Raw genomic sequence first — 23,800 nt, 5'->3', positions numbered from 1 at the left:
AGAAGTTGTTCTTAACTGACTTAACTGCCTAGTTAACTGCCTAGTTAAATAAAGGTTAAATCATTTTAAATTATGTGAGCTACACATAAAATTATACTTGAAGGAAAATTGTTCCATGTTTGCGGCCAGGGGTAAATTGGGGTCAATTAAATTGATAAGCCTCTTGAAACTTTCCTTTTCGACTGTGCTAATTGGTAGCATGTCCTTAGCAATGCATAATAGCATTTGTGTTGTCTTTGTCTTTTCAATGTTTGCTTGTAGGGCATAAACGCTGTCAGTGTTGACTGCTTCGGGCAAACATTCCTAGATTGGCTGGTGCTTGAGGGGAGTTTATCAACACCGTGGCGCAAACTCAAACTTCCTGCAAGTTTCAAAGTGTGATTTTGCTTCAGATGTTGAAAAAGGTTTGCCGTATTACCAGACCACCAGACACAATTTGCACCGAACATTGCTCTGCTCTTTGTCGGATTTCAAAAAGCAAAACCACTTCCAAATTACTGAAACAGTTTAACCCTTTTTATCAATAATTTCTTCGTTGGAAGCTGCTCCTTCTTCATGGCTATCACTGCCACTGTTTTTGCCTACATCACTAATTTTTCGTGGTTAATAGTGGCGACTCCATCACTCGAGGTGCTAAGTGGGCGTATACCTCTCCACGTGTATATTGTCACTTCTCTGCTCTCTGCACGTTCCTGCTGAGTCAGAGGTGAAATGGACTGCTGGACCTAATTATTCTATATCGACATTATCGAAAATTAATCTAATCGTTTTTATATCATTATTGAGGGAAGTAATTACCTCAATAATTATTGATATTGATTTATCGCCCAGCCCTACCCAGTCATTCATTCTAAATGTTCCATTGCCATACTTGCTGGCAACATTCTTATCCCTTGCTTGCTAGCTAGCCAACTACGGCTAACGTAAAGTCACGTCAAATAGTGAAGCCAGAATAACAGCAAAGTAGCTGCATTTGCATTTGTTTAAGCTGTTTTCTGGTGACATTTATTGGATACATTCATAAAAATGAGCTAATGATGCGCGATTTCACCTGGCATAGAAGATGTGCTCTCATCAGGACACTTTTGTTCAGAGGAGCTAGCCAACAACACAGCTAACACAATCACTTCAAACTGAAGCTGGAAAGACTGCAAATGAGCTGCATTTCATTTAGTTTTCCCTTTTTTCTATTGACATTTCGTATATTCATAAAAATGATGCCAGCTGATTCATGATTTCTGGCTGAGAAAAGCTGTATGTCTGTCTCGTCCTGACTCCTGACACGTTCATTACAATGGGACAGCTGGAGATCGAGATTTAGCTGGAGATTTATACATTTTTTGCAAACGTCTGAGAGACGGACAGCAAGGTTTATACAAATCTTCGCTGTTGAGAACCAAATGTTTGTCTAAAAGAAATGGGGGATAATGTCTAGATGCTTTTTTATAGTGGAGTTCAAGTTTATACATTGACTGGCTGGGCTAATGAGATAGTGGATTGCGCAGTGATATGGAACAGAGTAAATAGGCATTTCAACGTCATAGCTTTAGCCGGTGGAAACTTGTGGAATAGACACCGGCTGGAATGCGGTTTTAAACAATCAGCATCCAGGATTAGACCCACCCGTTGTATAAATAGGGAAAAGGGCACCATTTCAGACGCGACCCACATTCTCTACACTGATTGGCTGTGTGACTATATGTCATTAAGGAGTGAGACATTTAAAACCAAATCATTTCGCCATGCTTGGCTAATGATATCTATATATAACTCTATACTGTACATTAGAGTCCAGATACTTAGCAGTGAGAGAGAGGGCTGGTGTATTAGACATCTCTCCCAGTGTCGACCATGTCCCTTACATCTAGATGCAGCGTCGCCCCCAGGGAGATAGAGGCTCATTTATTTAAAACAGTGTTCTACCTCATCACCATATACAGTAGGAACAGCTAATGGTACATATATATATATATATATATATATATATATATATATATATATATATATATATATGAAATCAGCTTTGGAAGCTTAAAGACATTCTCTAGTACAAACATGTCTCATTAAAATATGTAAAAAAATAGTGACATTTAACCATTGCAGTTATATGTCACCTGATCTGACATATTAGTCATATATGTCATGTGAAATGGTTACATATTACTGAGATAAGACATAGGCCTCTCCTGGGTTTTTACACCGTGCTCCAAACTGACAAGATTTCCATTGAACAGAAGAGGTGCATGTTATTGAAGCATCGCCTGTCCGCCACATAGCTAATGTATGTGTTAGTTTGATCAAAGTGGGGCTGTGGACTTGCTGTGCTACTGATGATAGGTGGGGTACAGTTACACTAGCAGACTGGTAAAACACCATCAGGACTGTGTGTGTGTGTGTGTGTGTGTGTGTGTGTGTGTGTGTGTGTGTGTGTGTGTGTGTGTGTGTGTGTGTGTGTGTGTGTGTGTGTGTGTGTGTGTGTGTGTGTGTGTGCTTGGGGGGGAGGATAACTATCATCATCATAGCCCCGGGGATGAGGAAACACTTTTTAAATTATTGAATGTTAAATTTGAACTGACATAGTGAGTTATACTGTCTGTAGTCCATTCTGTCTGTAGTGAATGATAACTCTTAATTTATATAGTGAGTTATTCTGACTGTAGTCCATTATGTCTGTAGTGAATGATAAATCTTAATTTATATAGTGAGTTATTCTGACTGTAGTCCATTCTGTCTGTAGTGAATGATAACTCTTAATTTATATAGTGAGTTATTCTGACTGTAGTCCATTATGTCTGTAGTGAATGATAAATCTTAATTTATATAGTGAGTTATTCTGACTGTAGTCCATTCTGTTTGTAGTGAATGGTAAATATGAACTGATATAGTGAGTTATTCTGTCTGTAGTTCAGTCTGTCTGTAGTGAATGGTAAATCTGAACTGATATAGTGAGATATTCTGACTGTAGTCCATTCTGTCTGTAGTGAATGATAAATATGAACTGATATAGTGAGTTATTCTGTCTGTAGTCCATTATGTCTGTAGTGAATGGTAAATCTGAACTGATATAGTGAGTTATTCTGTCTGTAGTCCATTATGTCTGTAGTGAATGGTAAATATGAACTGATATATTGAGCCATTCTGTCTGCAGTGAATGGTAAATATAAACTGATTTATTGAGCCATTCTGTCTGCAGGGAATGGTAAATATAAACTGATTTATTGAGCCATTCTGTCTGCAGTGAATGGTAAATATAAACTGATATATTGAGCCATTCTGTCTGTAGTGAATGGTAAATATAAACTGATATATTGAGCCATTCTGTCTGTAGTGAATGGTAAATATAAACTGATATATTGAGCCATTCTGTCTGTAGTGAATGGTAAATATGAACTGATATATTGAGCCATTCTGTCTGTAGTGAATGGTAAATCTGAACTGATATATTGAGCCATTCTGTCTGTAGTGAATGGTAAATATAAACTGATATATTGAGCCATTCTGTCTGTAGTGAATGGTAAATCTGAACTGATATATTGAGCCATTCTGTCTGTAGTGAATGGTAAATATAAACTGATATATTGAGCCATTCTGTCTGTAGTGAATGGTAAATCTGAACTGATATATTGAGCCATTCTGTCTGTAGTGAAAGCAGTAGCGAGTGATGAATGGACAGGGCTAACCGTGTCAACTGAAAAGAAGTGCATGCTTGAAAACATGGAGTGAGGTTACACAAAGTACGGCAATTTGTTATAAAATATGCTGAAAATAAATCCACAGGTGAAGAGAGGAGAGATCTTCTAGAGGAAAAAGTAGGGGTCTACAATATATAGAGTGATTGAAGGGGTCCTCTCAGGGCAAGGTTCCATTCGCAGCACGTCAGCGTAAACCAATCAAGGAGAAGTTTGAGGCAGCGAGCCACGGGACCATTTCCCCTCTGTCACATACAGTCCAGTAATGCCTTTATGAAAATGAGTGCAGGCTGCACATGCCAAATGACTGTAATTGATCACATGGCCATCCATCACAGGTAAGAACCCTCTCTTCCTCTGAGAAGCAGTGCACTTGAAGCTGAGTGTGTAAGACAAGTATACTCCTGTCCTCCCCTCTATCTCACCATAATTCCATTCCCTCCCCTTACTTCACCCACCTCCCCTTATCCTTCTCCCTCCACCTCATTACATGGAATATCACAGAAAAAAAAAGCGTACTAATTCAGCCCAGTCAAATGGCAGATTCGGTTACTCTGTTGCCAGGACGACGGGAAGATAAGTGACAGGTGATGAAAGTTCCGCTGAGCTGTGTGCTGTGCTGTTCTGTGCTATTCTGTTCTGATCCGATCTGTTCAGTGAGGAGGAACAGTTTAGGGCCTGTCATGCCAATAGTCCCCCAGACAAACAGAATAATTATTTGGCATGACAGGCCCATAGCACTTTTCTTCTGCTTGTTCTGAACATGTGATGTAATTAATGTATTGCTACATCACATCCATTGTAGCGCTGATGATCCAGTGTCTCTCTGATGGACTGGATTAAAAATGTCAGATGATAAAACAGGATAACTCTGGCTTTAGAGATAATACCAGCCTTGATCTACCCTCTGACTTGCAAAGTGTATACACACATAGAACATTCCATAAGTGCACACACACCCACCCACACACACACACACACACACACACACACCTACACGCACGCACACACACACATTTCTTTCGCTTCTCGGCTATTGTCAATCCTTAACTTTCCCTTAAAACGTATGGTAGTGTGGGGTACTTCAAAGTCTAATAAGCGGTCCATCTTTGCGAATAATCTCCCAAATGAAGAATTCTAATGGAGAAGTACAGAGAAAAGAGAAAGTCCCAATGAATAGCACTTATCTACCACCTTTAAATAAGGGACAAAAGTACTAACATATCAAACATGTTCTCACAAAGAGACATCATTTCTCCTGCAGCCAAATTCTTCAGGTTCCTTTTCCCCGTGCTGCTTTGGACAGTCTAATTATACTCTATCAATTAGAACGGCCCTTATTAATCACCTTACTTCATATGCTAATGAGTCAACTTCACAGAGCCAAGACGAGAGGAGAGACCTCTGTTCTGTAATGGCTGCCCATTCAGCAGAGCCTAGTCGCTGCCCTGCATCCCAAATGTGTCCCCTATGGGCCATGGTCAAAAGTAGTGCACTACATAGGGAATAGGGTGGCATTTGGGATGTATGCACTGAGAGAACAGCCAGTGGAATGGAACCATACAGCAGAGTTTCAGAGCTATAGATCCACAAATTCCATTTCTTACTAGCTGTGGTAAATCCTTTCGGAGGTATTGTATGTCTAATGAAATGATGCAGGAGTCTGTAGGATAGGATAAGGTTATTTAGATGGTGCTATCTCTGGACCTAGGACTACACGTTTCCTGTTGAAGGAACTGATTGGGCACTCAGCTGTTAAATCAGCTGGAACATCCAAGGGAGGAGATAGGCATTATAAACTCGGTTTTCTACTAGCCTGTTTCTTTGAACCTGGGGGCATTTGGAGTATTGTCATTCTCTACTTAAGCCTTTTCCTTTGTCAACGGTAGGCCTAGTATTAGCATCACTTTATTGTGCTTTATTAGGAAATAAAAAGCAAGATTACCACTGCCATCGGTCTCTAGTCATTAGCTAAACATGCAGACCATTCGTTTCCCTCTGTGCAGCACAAGAAGACACTATAACAGCCAATTGAGTAGGTGGATCATTATCCACCCTTTATTGTGCGGTTTTCAATCCACCAGATCAAACGGCACACCTTGTAAAACAATCATAAAATCCCACATTTCATTTAGGAATAATATCCAGTTTAATAGTTCCACCAATGGCTGAAGACATCACTATGAATAAAAAGAGGTCCTCAAGACAATCCAATGGAGCGTGATTCATACTCTTCTCCTGCTATAACAGGCCAGTTGACCATTGATACAGAGAACAGGGACAATGGTTGGTGTCACGCCCTGACCTGACATATCTCTGTTTTCTTTATATTTTGGTTAGGTCAGGGTGTGACTAGGGTGGGTACACTAGTTTTTGTATTGTCTAGGGGTTTTGTATTGTTTAGGGTTATTGTAGGTCTAGGTATTTGTTGGTCTAGGTATTTGTTGGTCTAGGTATTTGTTGGTCTAGGTATTTGTTGGTCTAGGTATTTGTTGGTCTAGGTATTTGTATGTTTATGGTGGCCTGATATGGTTCCCAATCAGAGGCAGCTGTTTATCGTTGTCTCTGATTGGGGATCATAGTTAGGTAGCCATTTCCCTTTGGTGTTTGTGGGTTCTTGTCTATGTGTAGTTGCCTGTCAGCACTCATTTGTATAGCGTCTTGTCGTTTTGTTATTTTGGTTAGTTTGTTCAGTGTTCATTCTTATAATAATAAAGAATGTACGCATACCATGCTGCGCCTTGGTCCGATTCATACGACGAACGTGACAGTTGGGGAGGAGAGAAGAGATGGACTGCAGTAGTCTGATCATAATAGACCCAGAGGAATGGCTAGTATTCTACAGAAATGAAAGGAATTACATTTACTCTGTGAGAATGATTGAGATCCTTGTATTAGAAGTACATTATACAAGATATAGGCCTATAAATATCAATACTGTAGATATTAGACTCATCTCAAATTTTATCTGTCACATGCGCCGAATACAACAGGAAATGCTTACTTACACGCCCTTAACCAACAATGCTTTAATAAGTTAAGAAAAAATAAAAATAAGTGTTAAGTAAAAAATAGATGTCACGGCTGGCTGAAGGACTGGAGCAAGGTGCAGCATGGTAAGCGTACATTTTAACTTTATTTAAAAATGACGCCGACAAAATGAAGAACAAAAAAACAACCGTGAAGCTTTGGGCTATGTGCCCTGAACAACTACAAAGTTAACTTCCCACAAAACATGTGGGAGAAAAGGGTACCTAAGTATGGTTCTCAATCAGAGACAACGATAGACAGCTGTCCCTGATTGAGAACCATACCAGGCCAAGACATAGAAATACAAAACATGGAAAAAAGGACATAGAATGCCCACCCTAGTCACACCCTGGCCTAACCAAAATAGAGAATAAAAAGCCTCTCTATGGCCAGGGTGTGACAATAGATCAGTAAAAAAATGAAAATAATTCAACAGCAGCAGCAAAATAATAAGCAAGGCTATTTACAGGGGCTACAGGTACAGAGTCAATGTGCAGGGGCACCGGTGAGTCAAGGTAATTGAGGTAATATATACATGTAGGTAGAGTTAAAGTGACTATGCATAGATTACAAACAGAGATTAGCAGCAGCGTAAAAGAGGGGTCTGGGTAGCAATTTGATTAGCTGTCCAGGAGTCTTATGGCTTGGGGTAGAAGCTGCTAAGAAGCCTTTTGGCCCTAGACTTGGCGCTCCGGTACAGCTTGCCGTGCGGTAGCAGAGAGAACAGTCTATGACTAGGGTGGCTGGAGTCTTTGACAATTTTTAGGGCCTTACTCTGACACCGCCTGGTATGGAGGTCCTGGATGGCAGGAAACTGGGCCGTACGCACTACCCTCTGTAGTGCCTTGCGGTCGGAGGCCGAGCAGTTGCCATACCAGGCAGTGATGCAACCAGTTGCTCTCGATGGTGCAGCTGTAGAACCTTTTGAGGATCTGAGGACTCCAAATCTTTTCAGTCTCCTGAGGGGAATAGGTTTTGTCGTGCCCACTTCACGACTGTTGTAGGGGGTGGGTCCCAAAGACCCTCCCCATTATTGATTAATTAAGGGGACCTTAAGATTCACATGTTTTGCTGCAGGCCTTATAATAAGATACTGTTGCTATGTGTCTAAAACCTCTCCCACTATACGTTGCACAAGCCATCTATATTAGTCTTTGTGGTTAAGCCCTGGCTGTTGTGAGAGTGTGCTTGCAGGCTAGGCCTGAGTCAGACCGAAACTAGATAAAGAGAAGTAACCACTGTCTGGTTTTGACATTTTGATCTTGTGTGACAGTGGACAATGCTAAGAAATTCAGAGAAGCTACTGTACTAGGTTGCCTTATAAGGTAACCTCAGCTTATTGATACACACATACATTGACGTAGGTGATCATACCACCAGGGAGTGATCACATGTATAAAATCAGCTGTGCCCTTAGGTGGGGTGCAGAACTTACTCGTAAACATCCGTGCTATGTTCCCGTTGTCAATTTCTGTCTGCAATTGCATTAATAAATGAATGATTGATTTACTTAAAGATATTGTTTGATTGCTGATTTCACCAATAAGCAAATGATTGACAAGGAACAAGGAACCAACCCCGACACTGTCTTAGTGTGTTTGGACTATGGTAGTATGTTGGTGATGTGGACACCAAGGAACTTGAGGCTCTCAACCTGTTCCATTACAGCCCTGTTGATGAGAATGGGGACATGCTCGGTCCTCCTTTTCCTGTAGTCCACAATCATGTACTTTGTCTTGATCACATTGAGGGAGAGGTTGTTATCCTGGCACCATACGGCCAGGTCTCTGACCACATCCCTATAGGCTGTCTCATCATTGTCGGTGATCAGGCCTACCACTGTTGTGTCATCGGCAAACTTAATGATGGTGTTGGAGTCGTGCCTGGCCATGCAGTCATGAGTGAACAGCGAGTACAGAAGGGGACTGAGCACGCACCCATGAGGGGCCCCTGTGTTGAGGATTAGAGTGGCGGATGTGTCGTTCCCTACCCTTACCAACCGGGGATGGCCGCCAGGAAGTCCATGATCCAGTTGCAGAGGAAGGTGTTTAGCCCCAGGGTCCTTAGCTTAGTGATGAGCTTTGAGGGCACTATGGTGTTGAACGCTGAGCTGTAGTCAATGAATAGCATTCTCACATAGGCCCTTTTGTCCAGGTGGGAAAGGGCAGTGTTGAGTTCAATAGAGATCTGTGGAACTGTTGGGGCGTTATGCAAATTGGAGTGGGTCTAGGATTTCTGGCATAATGGTGTTGATGTGAGTACACGGAGTACACAGCCTGTTAATCCATCTGGCCCTGCTGCCTTGTGAATGTTGACCTGTTTAAAGGTCTTACTCACATCGGCTAAGAAGAATGTGATAACACAGTTGTCCGGAACAGCTTGTGCTCTTATGCATGTTTCAGTGTTAGTTGCCTTAAAGTGAGCATAGAAGTAATTTTGAACTGGTAGGTTTGTGTCACTGGTTAGCTCGCGGCTGTGCTTCCCTTTGTAGTCTGTAATAGCTTGCAAGCTCTGCCACATCCGACGAGCGTCAGAGCCGGTGTAGTACGATTCAAAGTTAGTCCTGTATTGACGCTTTGCCTGTTTGATGTTTTGTCAGAGGGTATAGCAGGATTTCTTATAAACTTCCGGATTAGAGTCCTGCTCCTTGAAAGCAGCAGCTCCGTGGTCTACAGCTTATCATGAGATACTCTACCTCAGGCGAGCAAAACCTTGAGACTTCCTTATATTTCATGCACCAGCTGTTGTTTACAAATATACATAGACCGTCGCCCCTTGTCTTACCAGAGGCCAGCTGTGTGGCCACTGTAAAGTCCATGGAGGAAAAGAGCACCTCCACCCAGCTGCCCACAGCACTGAGGCTAGGTAACACGGTCACCACCGATAAATCCATGATAATCGAAAACTTTAACAAGCATTTCTCAACGGCTAGCCATGCCTTCCTCCTGGCTACTCCAACCTCGGCCAACAGCCCCCCCCCCCCCCCCCCCGCAGCTACTCGCCCAAGCCTCCCCAGCTTCTCTTTTACACAAATCCAGATAGCAGATGTTCTGAAAGAGCTGCAAAACCTGGACCCGTACAAATCAGCTGGGCTTGACAATCTGGACCCTCTATTTCTGAAACTATCTTCCGCCATTGTCGCAACCCCTATTACCAGCCTGTTCAACCTCTCTTTCATATCGTCTGAGATCCCCAAGGACTGGAAAGCTGCCGCGGTCATCCCCCTCTTCAAAGGGGGAGACACCCTGGACCCAAACTGTTACAGACCTATATCCATCCTGCCCTGCCTATCTAAGGTCCTCGAAAGCCAAGTCAACAAACAGATCACTGACCATCTCAAATCCCACCGTACCTTCTCCGCTGTGCAATCTGGTTTCCGAGCCGGTCACGGGTGCACCTCAGCCACGCTAAAGGTACTAAACGATATCATAACCGCCATCGATAAAAGACAGTACTGTGCAGCCGTCTTCATCGACCTGGCCAAGGCTTTCGACTCTGTCAATCACCATATTCTTATCGGCAGACTCAGTAGCCTCGGTTTTTCGAATGACTGCCTTGCCTGGTTCTCCAACTACTTTGCAGACAGAGTTCAGTGTGTCAAATCGGAGGGAATGTTGTACGGTCCTCTGGCAGTCTCTATGGGGGTGCCACAGGGTTCAATTCTCGGGCCGACTCTTTTCTCTCTATATATCAATGATGTTGCTCTTGCTGCGGGTGATTCCCTGATCCACCTCTACGCAGAGGACACCATTCTGTATACTTCTGGCCCTTCCTTGGACACTGTGCTATCTAACCTTCAAACGAGCTTCAATGCCATACAACACTCCTTCCATGGCCTCCAACTGCTCTTAAACGCTAGTAAAACCAAATGCATGCTTTTCAACCGTTCGCTGCCTGCACCAGCACGCCCGACTAGCATCACCACCCTGGATGGTTCCGACCTAGAATATGTGGACATCTATAAGTACCTAGGTGTCTGGCTAGACTGTAAACTCTCCTTCCAGACTCATATCAAACATCTCCAATCCAAAATCAAATCTAGAATCGGCTTTCTATTTCGCAACAAAGCCTCCTTCACTCACGCTGCCAAACTTACCCTAGTAAAACTGACTATCCTACCGATCCTCGACTTCGGCGATGTCATCTACAAAATGGCTTCCAATAGTCTACTCAGCAAACTGGATGCAGTTTATCACAGTGCCATCCGCTTTGTTACTAAAGCACCTTATACCACCCACCACTGCGACCTGTATGCTCTAGTCGGCTGGCCCTCGCTACATATTCATCGCCAGACCCACTGGCTCCAGGTCATCTACAAGTCCATGCTAGGTAAAGCTCCGCCTTATCTCAGTTCACTGGTCACGATAGCAACACCATCACCATGGTAGCACGCGCTCCAGCAGGTGTATCTCACTGATCATCGCTAAAGCCAACACCTCATTTGGCCGCCTTTCCTTCCAGTTCTCTGCTGCCTGTGACTGGAACGAATTGCAAAAATCGTTGAAGTTGGAGACTTGTATCTCCCTCACCAACTTTAAACATCTGCTATCTGAGCAGCTAACCGATCGCTGCAGCTGTACATAGTCCATCGGTAAATAGCCCACCCAATTACCTACCTCATCCCCATACTGTTTTTATTTATTTACTTTTCTGCTCTTTTGCACACCAGTATCTCCTGCACTCCTGCACTCTACCTGCACATGACCATCTGATCATTTATCACTCAGTGTTAATCTGCTAAATTGTAATTATTTGTGTAACTCTGTGCTGCTGTCTGTTCACAATGCTATGCTTTATCTTGGCCAGGTCGCAAAGGTGAAATAAAAAAATATTACAGTTTTTAATGTCCCGTTGGTAGGATATACGTGCTCGTAGTTTGTCTATTTTGTTATTGATTATCTCTGTCTTTTCCTCCTGCGAATGATTGGGATGAGGGCCTTGTCTGGTGTCTGGAGTAAATCCTTCTCGTCCGACTCGTTGAAGAAGAAGAATTCCGCCAGTACGGGAGTAATCGCTGCCCATAAGACACGGTGGCAGAAACATTATGGCAGAAACATTATGTACAAAATATGTTACAAACAATGCGAAAAAACACACATAATAGCACAATTGGTTACGGGATAGTAAAACGGCAGCCGTCTCCTTCGGCGCCATTATGATGGACCAATATGATATCTCACAGTCTGTCTGACACGATCACATGCGGGTGAATCATTAAAAACATGATCACGGGGGACAAAATGGCGCCGTAGAGAGAACACAGTGTTTCTGCGAGCTCTCGTGGCATTCGTAAATTTATATTCTTACATTAATCTCCTAGCTTGAAAAAGTGGTAGAATTGGCTAAAAAAGTTACCATATAATGAGTCTTGACGACTATTTCGCAAAAATCTCAGACAAATGCCCAATAGAACTACTAAGAAGTCGACCAAAACCACCACCCCTGTGGATGTGCATAAGGAGCTAGCTAACGTTAGCGAAGCTAACACCATTGCGGATACAGGCACAATGGACCTGATGATTCAAAAGATGACTGATAACATTACTAAAGTGATCAATGCTAAGATAAGAACGGTCTTGGAAGCAATAGCAGGCCATTCAGCTGAAATACAGAGGGTTGTGAAACGTGTTGTTGAGGCGGAAGGAAGAATTGCTGCAGTGGAAACTTCAACTACATCTATGGACGCTAAGATAAAAACACTTGAGAAACAGGTGCGCGAAATGGCGGAGCACATTGACGACTTGGATAATCGAGGACGCAGATGCAATATTCGTGTAGTGGGACTCCCGGAAAATTCTGAAGGGACACGTTCAGTAAAATTCTTTGAGGAATGGATCCCTGGCTACCTACAAATGTACACTAAGGCTGGTCGTGTGAAGCTGGACAGAGCCCATCGCTCTCAAGCACCGATTCCCGGTCCCAATCAGCGCCCACGGCCGGTGGTTATAAAGTTCCACAACTTCACCGACAAGCAGCGCGTCATGGATGCGGCTAGAAACATTGGCTCTGATGGTAGTCAACATAAAGGTCCAAAGGTCTCATTCTTCAATGATCGGTCCACAGCGGTTGTACGAAGACGCAAAGCGTTTGATGAGGCGAAGGCTCGACTCAGGAGAATGAAGATGGACTACGCACTGTTGTACCCGGCCACATTGAAGATTATGGTCAACGGATCACCTAAAAAGCTCTACACACCTGAAGAGGCTGCTGCGTTTATTGACTCTCTCTGGTAAATAACTTTAAGCTGCACCTCCACAGCATTGAATAACTTTGTTTATTTTTGGTTGAATCTGATAATGGAACAGTGGTGTGAGTCCTCACGTACTCCGGCTCAGTAATATTCGTATCTTTATTATTTTTCTTGCTAAAGTAATAGCCGCTATAGCTCAGGCTGAGATATGTGTGAATCCATATTGGTGCCCAGGCTTGGTTTTAGGTGGAAGAGCCTCAATCTTCTTCTATTGATTTTCTTTTCCATACATATAAAGGATGAGGCTATTGAGCAGCAATGCGGACTTAAGAGTCTACATTAGAGAGTTGAAATCCCCTGCATGTTAGCTAGTGGGAAAACCCCCCTTTGGATCTTTACATGTTTAATTTTTGGGTTTATTATAGTTCGAGTTCAGGGTTCATATAGTTTGTTTATGCTCAGTGAGATAGAGGAGAGTTCAACACATGGAAAAAGGTACCACCCCACTTTTACAGTAGGATCCAGTCTGGATATTGAATGGTCAAGATACAATGGCAGGTAACAGACTGCGTGTATGTACATGGAACATTAGAGGGAGCCATAACCCCATTAAAAGGAAGAAGGTACTGTCTTTTTTGAAAAAAGAAAATATTGATATTGCCCTGTTGCAAGAAACTCATTTGGATGATAAGGAGCACCTGAAATTACAACAAGGGTGGTTTGGTCAAGTGTTTTTCTCATCATTTACATCCAGAAGTAGAGGTGTAGCAATTCTGGTGAAAAAGAACTTACCACTTCAGGTCTTGAATTGTGTGAAAGATAAATTTGGTCACTTTGTTATAATTAATGGTACTTTACAAGGGCAGAACATTTCCATAATGAATATTTACTTCCCCCTGCTCACCCCCCTGATTTACTCACTAAGGCATTTCTATTTCTAACTCGGACACTGCAGTGGTTGGAGGAGATTTTAACTGCTTGTTGAACCCCCTTATTGATAAGTTTCCCAGCGGTATAGCTTCACTCTCTCCTCAAGCTAAGTCACTTAAAGCTATTTGTGATGATCTGGGGTATGCGGATGTCTGGAGAGCTTTTCATCCCTCCAACAGAGAGTTCACTTTTTTCTCTGCACCTCATGGATGTCAGACTAGAATAGATAATTTTTTTAATGCCCAGGACGTCTTTGCAGTCTGTTTTATCCGCTAGGATAGGAAGCATAGTCATATCTGATCATGCTGAGGTGATCCTGGACATAAAACTCAACGGGGCATTCAATCGGTCAAGACATTGGAGGTTGAACACAACCATTCTTAAAGACCATACATTCACATCATATTTTATTACAGAGTTTAAAGCATTTTTCTCTATTAACTCTCAATCAACAGATAACCCCTCGCTCCTTTGGGAGACCTGTAAAGCGTATGCCAGAGGTCTGATTATGTCATACACAGCTACTAAGAGACGGAAAAAGCGGGAAAAGCAAAAAATGTTAGAGGGTGAATTAGGAACTAAAGAGAAGGACTACATTAAAACGCCCACTCCTGCCCTATTAAAGGAAATATCAGTAATTAGATCAACGTTAGACTCTCTCCTAACACAGGACGCTGAAAAGAAAATTTGATTTGTCAGGCAAAAGCTATATGAACATGGCGATAAGCCAGGAAAGTACTTGACATACCTAGCTAAAAAGAGGGCTGACTCTCAGTCAATTGCCACTATTACTGATTCTGATGGCAATAATTTATATGAAAATAAATTGATAAATGACTAATTTAAGACATTTTATGCAAACCTTTATGCCTCAGAACTGCCAAAGGATGCACCCAAATTAATGGAGAACTTCTTTTGTAAGATTGAGCTCCCTACTATCTCCGAAGAGCAGAGGTCCCTCCTTAATGCCCCTATTACCAAGGAAGAGATAATGTTCGCAATTAAGAATCTGCAAAATGGTAAGGCCCCAGGACCAGACGGGTTTTGTAGTGAGTTCTATAAAGAGTTCCATGGCCTGATTCTTGAGCCATTGCGTGATATGTTTAACCACTCATTTTCAAATGACCAACTCCCTCAAACGCTGAGAGAAGCCAACATTTCACTTATTCTCAAAAAGGGAAAATGTCCAGAGTCTTGTTCCTCGTACAGACCAATTTCCCTTCTGAATGTGGATAGAAAATTGCTTTCTAAAATTCTAGCCACAAGATTAGAGGACTCACTGCCACTAATTGTGAAAGGAGACTAAACTGGCTTCATTAGGGGCCGTAAGTCATGCAACAATGTCAGGCGGCTTCTTAATGTAATTCAAGCCTACCAACAAAGTGCTGTGGATGGTCTTGTGCTCTCCCTAGATGCTGAGAAAGCATTTGATCGTGTGGAGTGGTCTTACCTATTATTTGCTCTAAATAAATTTGGTCTGGGGGACAACTTTATAAAATGGGTGAAAGTTTTATATGATGATCCTCAGGCTGCTGTCCTTACTAATGGGCTAAGGTCAAATAGCTTCTCTATACACAGAGGTACCAGACAGGGCTGTCCTTTATCCCCCCTCCTCTTTGCACTCATTATGGAACCACTGGCCGAGGCCATCAGGGTAACGTCTGCTATACAGGGGCTGCTCATTGGTGATGTTCACCATAAAATAAGCTTGTATGCTGATGATGTCCCGATATTCATCTCTAGTCCCGAGACTTAAATTACATCTCTTATTAATATTATTGAATTATTCAGCGAATTCTCAGGCTACAAGATGAACCTTACTAAGTCAGAGGCTATGCCACTTGGTAGCCTACACTCTGTACCTAATACTTCTCCCCCCTTCCCTTTTAAATGGTCTCCCTCAGGTTTCATGTATCTGGGTATATTTGTAACTCCTAAATTCCAGCTAATGTACAAAGCCAATTTTGTTCCCTTGTTTGATACAATAAGACAGGATCTGGAGCGCTGGAACTCTCTCCCGATTTCTTGGTTGGGTAGAATATCCCTCTGGAAAATGAACATTTTACCTAGACTATTTTACCCAATCCAAATGATCCCAGTATTACTCTCCAATAAGGTAATAAAGGATGTAAATGGATGGCTAAGTTCCTTTATATGGAGTAAACGCAAGCCAAGACTTAACATGGCAATATTGCAGCTGCCAAGTTCTATGGGTGGCTTGGATCTGCCCAATATCAGGTTCTATCAGTGGTGTGCCCACCTATGTTATATTTCTGACTGGATCACAAATGATGACTCCTCTATTTGGTTACACATTGAGACTTCTCTTTCAAAATACCCCTTACAGGATCTTTTATTTTTCAGAAGTTTCAAGTCTGTAGAAGATCACTGCAATAATCCCGTTACACTTAACACACTCAAAGTATGGAGGTCAGTTCAACGCTTCCTGGGAAGGTCCAAACCAACCTCTGCTCTTACCCCAATTCTTAACAACCCAGATTTCAGTCCAGGATTGCTGGATGCTGGCTTTAACTTATGGCTTAATAAGGGCGTACGCAGGCTAAATTACTTATTTGCTGATAAGATTTTGTTGTCATTTGAGCAGATGGGCGAGAAATATCGGCTCCCAAAGCAGGACTTTTTCCGCTTCCTACAAGTAAGACATTATATTCTGAAGAGCACCACCTTAATTGGTAACCCTGATGTGTCTGTCATTGAAAGAATGCTTTTTTTCCCACAAAGGAAAATGTCTGTAAGTCTGTTTTATGATACTTTAAGGTCCTTTTCTGCTGTCAACACACAGAGGGTGAAACAAGTTTGGGAGAAAGAATTGTCTGTTACTATTGACGAAGAGATGTGGGAGGACATTTGGAGATATGCAAAAACAATATCTATATGTAATCGTACTAGAGCAATCCAATTAAGAATAATACACAGATTGCATATATCCCCAAATCGCAGACATGCTTTTAGCCCCACTTCCCCTTCCTCTCAGTGTCTTAAATGCAAAACTGATACAGGCACCCTAACACATTGTTTATGGTCATGTACCAAAATACAAAGATACTGGTCTGGTGTTCTGCAAGAAATTGAAAAGATCCTAGGGGTTGACCTAGAATTGGACCCAGTTTCTTTACTGTAGGCATGTTACTTCTGTGGGTAAGAGGAGGCTTTACAACATCCTTACCTTAGCAGCGAGGAAAAACATCCTTTTACAGTGGATTAGTGATAAGGTTAGTGATAAGATTGGCATAAGATACTATTTGAATGGGTGCCTCTGGAATATCTGACATGTACATTGCATTCTAAAACAGACCAGTTCTACAAAGTATGGGAACCTTATCTAAATTACTGTGGCTGAAGACAAGTTCAAAAACACTTGATGTGACTGTTTCATGTAATGTATCAATTCATTTCCCTTTCTTTCACCAGGTACACAAACCACCTGGCCATGCCAGGAAGGAGAAACAGATGCAGCCTTTGAGTCATAATAGTCTTAACAGAAGATATCTCCATTTACACCAGTAACGCAACAACTACCTACCATATTGTTCTGTACTGTATTGATACAGACTATTCAACATTATACAATGTATGGACCAGGATCGTGGCTTCCCTGTAGGATACTGAAAGACGTACTGTACAGCATAGTGTAGGAAAGCATTGTTATGATTATGGCTGCATATTAAATCAGGATAATCGGATTGTTTTGCAAACACATGAGCACTAGATGGACGTCACACAATGTACCATTTCCTGCAGATCACACCGGGTCCAACATAACTACAAGGAAATAGCCTTGTTTATTGTTAGAACTGTTGAGACTGGTCTTTTATGAAATAGCCAATGGGCTTGTTGTCATTCAATGTTCTATTATTGAAATTAAAGTTCTAACGAATGTATGTGTCTAAACTAATGTCCTATGTGTCATTTAAAGGTCATTTTGCTTCAAGGACTGTGTTAACTACAGCACATACACACAGTGGATAAAACATTAGAAACAGCTTCCTAATATTGAGTTGCCTCAACTCGTTGGGGCATGGACTCTACAAGGTGTTGAAAGCGCTCCACAGGGATGCTGGGCCATGTTGACTTCAACACTTCCCATGATTGTGTCAAGTTGGCTGGATGTCCTTTGGGGGGGGGACCATTCTTGATACACACAGGAAACTGTTGAGACTGAAAAACCCAGCAGCGTTGCAGTTCTTGACACACTCAAACCGGTGGTCCTGGCACCTACTACCATACCCTGTTCAAAGGCACTTCAATCTTTTGTCTAGACCATTCATCCTCTGAATGGCACACAGACACAAAGCTTAAAAATCCTTCTTTAACCTGTCTCCTCCGCTTCATCTACATTGTTTTAAGTGGAGTTAACAGGTGACATCAATACGGGATCATAGCTTTCACCTGGATTCACCTGGTCAGTCTATGTCATGGAATGTTTTGTACTCTCAGTGTTTGTCTTTATTACAGGAAGTAATTTATGTATGCATGTCTATATACATGTACCGTACATGATGCGTGTAGGTGGGCCATGTTCTTTCCTATGCCCTCTATATGTGGGCGGAAGCGTGTAATTATTATTCACGAGCGAGAGAGCGAGAGAGAGAGAGAGAGAGAGAGAGAGAGAGAGAGAGAGAGAACGAGAGAGAGCGAGAGAGAGCGAGAGAGCGAGAGCGAGAGAGAGCGAGAGAACGAGAGAGAGCGAGAGAGCGAGAGAACGAGAGAGAGCGAGAGAGAGCGAGAGAGAGAGAGAGAGAGCGAGAGAGAGAGAGAGAGAGAGCGAGAGAACGAGAGAGAGAGAGAGAGAGCGAGAGAGAGAGAGAGAGCGAGAGAGAGCGAGAGAGAGAGAGAGAGAGAGAGAGCGAGAGAACGAGAGAGAGCGAGAGAGAGAGAGCGAGAGAGAGAGAGCGAGAGAGAGCGAGAGAGCGAGAGAGAGCGAGAGCGCGCGAGAGAGAGAGTCCTCAGATTCCCTCCTGATTTCAGTCAGATAAAAAAATTGCAAACACAAAAGCAGGACGTTTTCTCGCTTAAAGAGATAGTTTTACTAAATGACATATTGGTTTCCGTACCCTGTAAGCAGTCTATGGACAAGGTATGACAGCAATCCATGCTTTGGTTTAGTTTCCCTTTCCACATGCTAATGGTTTAGCATTCGTGGCTCAAATCCCATTCAAGTCATGGGACCGTGATAGTAATTTTTCGCTGCATCATGTTAAAACGGTAGCATGTGGATGTGCCAGAGAAACTCAACCAACGCATGGATTACTGTCATACCTTGTCCATAGACTGCTTACAGGGAAAGGAAACCAATGTGTCATTTTGTATTTTGAGTGAACTATCCCTCATCCAAAAATGCTAAATGCGTCTTTGTGAGGGGAAGGGAATCATCCCGGAGGATGAGGACCGTCTGAGGCAGCAGGTAACAAGATTGATGAGTGAAATTGGTCTTCTATGGAGTCTGCCTTTGTCTCTTTAGGGGATAATAAACTGTAATCAGATAGCCGTAAACTGCAAATAGTTTGCTTGACCTCGAGACCACTATGGATGATGGGTGTGATGCATTGACATGTAACAGCTCTTAATATATCTTGCTACAGTGGTTTTCTCTGGTGTTTTCTTTTCAGGGTTCAGCCATGAGGGCAAGACTGAGTAGAGTAGATATTTTTGTAATCATTGTGTCATTGATTGAATGCACCTGTACTATGGGTTTTCCATCAAGACTGTCCAAGTTGTTACTGCACATCAACGTTAGCGGTGGAGGTGGCGGTGGTGAGCGATCTCTATTCTGTCACACCCCTCCCTCTAAAGATAAGGAACGTTAAGTTCAAGCTTTAATATTTGAACAGTCTTAGTTAAGAAAAAGTGATGAAGTGGCTCTGTGCAAATTCTACTACTTGGCAATTAAGAACGCCAGATGAAGTCACGACAGCACAGAGGTATTGAAGCCACAACCCTGACAACAAGGTTCACAACTACTAGCAGAACAACATGTAGTAAGAGATTTACCATTATCATGTTTATAAATATAACTACTATGGATAAATGTCAGCATTCTGACCTATTTCTAATGAGATGTCTGCTGCAACATAATCCCATCAACATTTTCTTCCTGAATGTACACCTCAGATATCTGTGTTTAAAACAAAATCTAAACGTATTCTTCATTTCAGCCAAGCAGAAGATCTGTAGCTCATATACAATAAACTATTGTGGCCATCCCCAAAATAGACGACGAACACGACACAGCTGCACAATGGCAATGATTATTAAATCCGCTCTCCCACAAAGAATGAACTCTGCCTCGCTGACAGACAAAAAAACATAAACATTCATCAATGCCAATAAAAACACAATGCAAGTTATCCCCAATGGCCCAGCATGGAGCACATGTGACCCGCAAAGGAGTTTTTCTTACCTGTAACAGATAGTTCTGTAGTTCTTCTCACCACGAAGCTGCCAAACTGTAATTCACACGTGTAATTTCCAATGTCATCTTCACGCACCTCCCGGATAGAGAGAGTATCTCTTCTCCTTACAATGCTTTGTCTCCACTGCTTTGGCTTGCATTCCTTCGATTCAAATAGAGAGAAGGCTTATGAATGTAAAACACCACGAAGAAACAGAAAAGCAGTATACAGTTGGACTTAGATTACACTTTTTACAACATACAATGTAGACGTGGAAAACATGGACACCTGACGAAATGCATCGAACCATTCCAAACTTCAAACAAACTCTTTGATCACAAATGCATTCTCATCTTGTATTTAGTGTTGTTGTATTGAGTTCCTGTTTTTGGCAAGACGAGTGTGATCAATTATACAACATTATATCGCTAAGTTCCCACTAGAAGAACAATGTATGGGGTTGAAGCAGTTCATTTTGGTGGGAATGAACCCAGAGGAAGAACAAGGCCCTTGGAAAAGGGAACTTGTGCCACACAAACTCATTCACCCGCAGCAGGAAAACTGGAATACCGTGGGTTGGTTCCACCTGCGCTCACGGGTCTCCCAGAATTCAATCAGCTCCGCTTCCAGAGACAGAGCAAATAACTAGAATATTCTAGGGCCACAGTCATTATCCATGTTTTAATTTGATTCACTGGGAAACTGAAGAAGCACTGTGGCCATCTAATCCGACATTCATCTAGTTTTGATGAATTGGCCCCTGGCCTCCGTCGGCTACTCTGTCAGTCTGCTGTTACACTGTGGGCAGGCAGCCGGTGCCGGTGAGGGCAGCTCGTCGACTCAGATAGCCAGACGTCTGACTCTGAGGACCCCCTCCAGTCGTTTGGGGGGGGGGGGGGGGGTCTCATGAAAAACAAATGACATCTCAGGAGGTGCTGTGCAGAGTGGCTGTGAGTTATGGGTGGATAAATCTACCTACTGTCATCAAGCAAGCACATAGGCTGCTAGACAATACATACAAGTATGCTTAGACTAAAATACACTGCTCAAAAAAATAAAGGGAACACTTAAACAACACAATGTAACTCCAAGTCAATCACACTTCTGTGAAATCAAATTGTCCACTTAGGAAGCAACACTGATTGACAATAAATTTCACATGCTGTTGTGCAAATGGAATAGACAACAGGTGGAAATTATAGGCAATTAGCAAGACACCCCCAATAAAGGAGTGGTTCTGCAGGTGGTGACTACAGACCACTTCTCAGTACCTATGCTTCCTGACTGATGTTTTGGATGCTTTTGAATGCTGGCGGTGCTTTCACTCTAGTGGTAGCATGAGACGGAGTCTACAACCCACACAAGTGGCTCAGGTAGTGCAGCTCATCCAGGATGGCACATCAATGCGAGCTGTGGCAAGAAGGTTTGCTGTCTGTCAACGTAGTGTCCCGAGCATGGAGGCGCTACCAGGAGACAGGCCAGTACATCAGGAGACGTGGAGGAGGCTGTAGGAGGGCAACAACCCAGCAGCAGGACCGCTACCTCCGCCTTTGTGCAAGGAGGAGCAGGAGGAGCACTGCCAGAGCCCTGCAAAATGACCTCCAGCAGGCCACAAATGTGCATGTGTCTGCTCAAATGGTCAGAAACAGACTCCATGAGGGTGGTATGAGGGCCCGACGTCCACAGGTGGGGGTTGTGCTTACAGCCCAACACCGTGCAGGACGTTTGGCATTTGCCAGAGAACACCAAGATTGGCAAATTCGCCACTGGCGCCCTGTGCTCTTCACAGATGAAAGCAGGTTCACACTGAGCACATGTGACAGATGTGACAGTCTGGAGACGCCGTGGAGAACGTTCTGCTGCCTGCAACATCCTCCAGCATGACCGGTTTGGCGGTGGGTCAGTCATGGTGTGGGGTGGCATTTCTTTGGGGGGCCGCACAGCCCTCCATGTGCTCACCAGAGGTAGCCTGACTGCCAATTAGGTACCGAGATGAGATCCTCAGACCCCTTGTGAGACCATATGCTGTGCGGTTGGCCCTGGGTTCCTCCTAATGCAAGACAATGCTAGACCTCATGTGGCTGGAGTGTGTCAGCAGTTCCTGCAAGAGGAAGGCATTGATGCTATGGACTGGCCCGCCCGTTCCCCAGACCTGAATCCAATTGAGCACATCTGGGACATCATGTCTCGCTCCATCCACCAACGCCACATTGCCACGTTGCACCACAGACTGTCCAGGAGTTGGCAGATGCTTTAGTCCAGGTCTGGGAGGAGATCCCTCAGGAGACCATCCGCCACCTCATCAGGAGCATGCCCAGGCGTTGTAGGGAGGTCATACAGGCACGTGGAGGACACACACACTACTGAGCCTCATTTTGACTTGTTTTAAGGACATTACATCAAAGTTGGATCAGCCTGTAGTGTGGTTTTCCACTTTAATTTTGAGTGTGACTCCAAATCCAGACCTCCATGGGTTGATAAATTTGATTTCCAGTGATAATTTTTTTGTGATTTTGTTGTCAGCACATTCAACTACGTAAAGAAAAAAGTATTTAATACAAATATTTCATTAATTCAGATCTAGGATGTGTTATTTTAGTGTTCCCTTTATTTTTTTGAGCAGTGTAATAATATATATAAAATAAAAAAATGTAATCTCATTTTTTCAATACATTTACATGATCATACAGTTCTGATTATACGCTGATAATATATATGTATCACATTTGATACATGACACATAGCAGTGGTTTCCCAGACACATACTAGGCCTAATCCTGGGCTAAAAAGCAGCCTCAGTGGAGAACCTGCCTAGGCTGAATTTGTATCCTTGAAACTGCCCCTATGGCATTCAATATGAAATAAGTTACAGACATAATGCTATAGTGGACTCTTACCTTGTACCATACTATCTCTGGCTCCTTCCCCGGCTGTACATAATCCTCAATGTCCGGACAGGTGATATCTTTACTTTTGCTTAACTCTGCCTTCTCGAAGTACCTCATTTTGGAGTTGTAGCAGAGGTCTGTGTCGTTCTCCGCCACTGTCAGTGACATGGACACTTTCATACAATATGTGGAATTCCTGCAAAACATAAGTGAACAAATCAATAAGTTTAATCATTTTTGTATAACATTGTTCTCTCACGCCACTATCACTATATGTTGACAGGTATTGATACAGTATACATTTGATGAAACTGTAATAAACTGAATAAAGCCCTTTTGTGGGGAAAAACTAATTCTGCTTGGCTGGGCCTGGCTCCCCAGTGGGTGGGCCTGGCTCCCCAGTAGGTGGGCCTGGCTCCCCAGTAGGTGGGCCTGGCTCCCCAGTGGGTGGGCCTGGCTCCCCAGTGGGTGGGCGTATGGCTGTGCCCCTGCCCAGTCATGGGAAATCCATAGATTAGGGCCAAATGAATGTATTTCAATTGACTGATTTCCTTATATATACTGCAACTCAGTAAAAATGGTTTATATTTTGGTCCAGTTTACATTTGGAAAGTGAATGCAGGTACTTGAATAACGAATCAAAACATTCTTAACTCATTA

The 23,800-nt window shown here is 42.9% G+C and overlaps 1 protein-coding gene across 4 annotated transcripts in view; it reads right to left on the bottom strand.

The window, feature by feature from the left end:
* Positions 1-23,800, bottom strand: part of LOC116374138 (interleukin-1 receptor accessory protein-like 1) — a 399,675-nt gene that overhangs the window by 183,688 nt on the left and 192,187 nt on the right. For all 4 annotated transcript variants that reach the window (XM_031823979.1, XM_031823977.1, XM_031823980.1 and 1 more), the window contains exons 4-5: positions 23,150-23,336; positions 20,261-20,414 (exon numbers count right to left, since the gene is read on the bottom strand). In XM_031823979.1, coding sequence (XP_031679839.1) covers positions 20,261-20,414; positions 23,150-23,336 — 341 coding nt within the window. The remainder of the gene's footprint in view (positions 1-20,260; positions 20,415-23,149; positions 23,337-23,800) is intronic.

This window comes from Oncorhynchus kisutch, linkage group LG5 (genome assembly GCF_002021735.2).
Source record: "Oncorhynchus kisutch isolate 150728-3 linkage group LG5, Okis_V2, whole genome shotgun sequence".
Lineage (NCBI taxonomy): Eukaryota > Metazoa > Chordata > Actinopteri > Salmoniformes > Salmonidae > Oncorhynchus > Oncorhynchus kisutch.
This window is presented reverse-complemented; position numbering and strand designations above follow the sequence as displayed.